The sequence below is a fragment of the Alexandromys fortis genome, unplaced genomic scaffold (assembly GCF_014885135.2).
Source record: "Alexandromys fortis isolate MF-2015 unplaced genomic scaffold, M_Fortis_MF-2015_v1.1 scaffold_183, whole genome shotgun sequence".
NCBI classification, from domain to species: Eukaryota; Metazoa; Chordata; class Mammalia; order Rodentia; family Cricetidae; genus Alexandromys; species Alexandromys fortis.
The window spans coordinates 2467413-2469115 of record NW_026068079.1 but is presented as its reverse complement, the minus strand read 5'-3'; the positions used below and the strand labels follow the sequence as shown (position 1 = coordinate 2469115).

Genomic DNA, 1703 nt, shown 5'->3' with positions numbered 1-1703 from the left:
TCCATCATCTCCTCAGTTATCTCTGCATTTTCATCTCCCATCTCTTGAGGGTTATCAGTGTCTGGCTCAATTACACCTTCATTGTCAATTTCTAGATGACTCTCCTCACTTGATGGTTCATCCGTCTTTATGCTTTCCTCTGTCTTATCATCTCTTTTTTCTTCCTTGACATTTTCTTCTGATTTAGTTTTGTGAGTAGCAGGTGGTACTTTACCTCCCATGCTCTCCACCCACTCCCTCAGGAAACGCATTTCCTTGGTGTGCAGGACGCTCAGATCCTGCTTACTCATCTTCACGAAGGCCCGAAGCTCGCTCACTTTGCGGGGATCCATGGTCGGGAGGCGGGAGGCGAGGGGCGGCTGTGGAGGCCCGGGCGCGGCTCAACGTGACCGAGTGCAAGGGCAGGTTTGGTCTTTTCATAGTGTTCCAGAGTTTCTAGATATTTTATGTTAGGAATTTTTTAGGTTTAACATTTCCTTGACTGATGAATTTATTTTTTCTACTGTGTCTTTATTACTTGAGATTCTCTCTTTCGTCATTTCTATTATGTTGGTGATGCTTTCATCTGTAGTTCCTGTTCACTTATGCGATTTTCCATTTCCAAGATTCTCTCCATTTGTGCTTTCTTTATTGCTTCTACTTCCATTTCCATGCCTTGAACTGTTTTCTTCACCTCTTTGGTTTCTTTCTTTCTTCTTTCTTTCCTTCTTTCTTTCTTTCTTTCTTTCTTTCTTTCTTTCTTTTTTTCTTTCTTTCTCTTTTTTTGTTCTTTTTGGCAATCTCTTAGGAATTTATTGTTGTCAATAATTTTTTTCCTCAATTTAAGGATTTTTTTTTAAAAATTCTTTTTTAAGGACCTTGATCACTTTAATGACCCCAGATATCTGGGTTCTGGTGGTGCCACAGTGCCCTTTCTGTTATTGATTGTATCCTTAGACTGGCATTTAGGGATCTTGATTTGTAATGATTATAAGTCTAGGTATTGATTCCTGTGTTTGCCTTTGTTGGACGGGTGTTTTGTTTCTTGTTTTCTCTTTCCTCTCTGGTCTTCTGGCCTAAGTGGCCAAGGGTTCTGGTGACCAGTGAATCTTCAGTTCCAGTAGGGCGTGTCTGTGTGTTTTTTGGGGCCTGGGTCCCCTAGATTCAGCCCGAGCTTCCAAAGTTATTAACTGGGTTATGGATACCAGGGGAGTTGATGCAATCTGGGTTGTTGTTTAGTGGGCAGTAGGCAATGTCTTACCTTGTATCCCTAGGGCTATCCTGGCCACCATTAGAGCTGCCCTTGCTGTGGGACCTAGTATGGAGCACAGGGGATGGGGTGCATTCTGGGCTCCATACTAGGGCTTTAAGGAGTATTTGGGGGTGTCTTACTGGGGTCCCTCCATACTGAGAATTTAACCTTCAGCCCCTCAGAATGTGGCAGCCAAAGGAGATAGGGGCTTTAAAGAAGTGGTTCTGATTAGGTCCGGTATGGTGGGAGTACCTTGTGGATGTTCAGGGAAAAGCAGAGTGCTTACAAGGCAATGAGAGGAGCTCTCAGAGGAAAAAACCCTGCTGGCACCATGCCCTTGAACTTCAGCCTCTAGAATATGTTTCAGTTAAGATATACAGCCAGGTGTGTGATAGTTTGTGTGCTGGCCAGAGCAAACTTCTTCAGAGATTGTCACATCACATGCCACAAACTAAAGACAGCTTGTGTAGCC

General features: G+C 43.6%; 1 protein-coding gene across 1 annotated transcript in view; it reads right to left on the bottom strand.

Moving 5' to 3' along the window:
* Positions 1–332, bottom strand: part of Tex48 (testis expressed 48) — an 80254-nt gene extending 79922 nt beyond the window's left edge. The window contains exon 1 of the mRNA XM_050121843.1: positions 215–332. Within this exon, the coding sequence (XP_049977800.1) occupies positions 215–332 (118 nt within the window). The remainder of the gene's footprint in view (positions 1–214) is intronic.
* Positions 333–1703: the final 1371 nt, after the last annotated feature.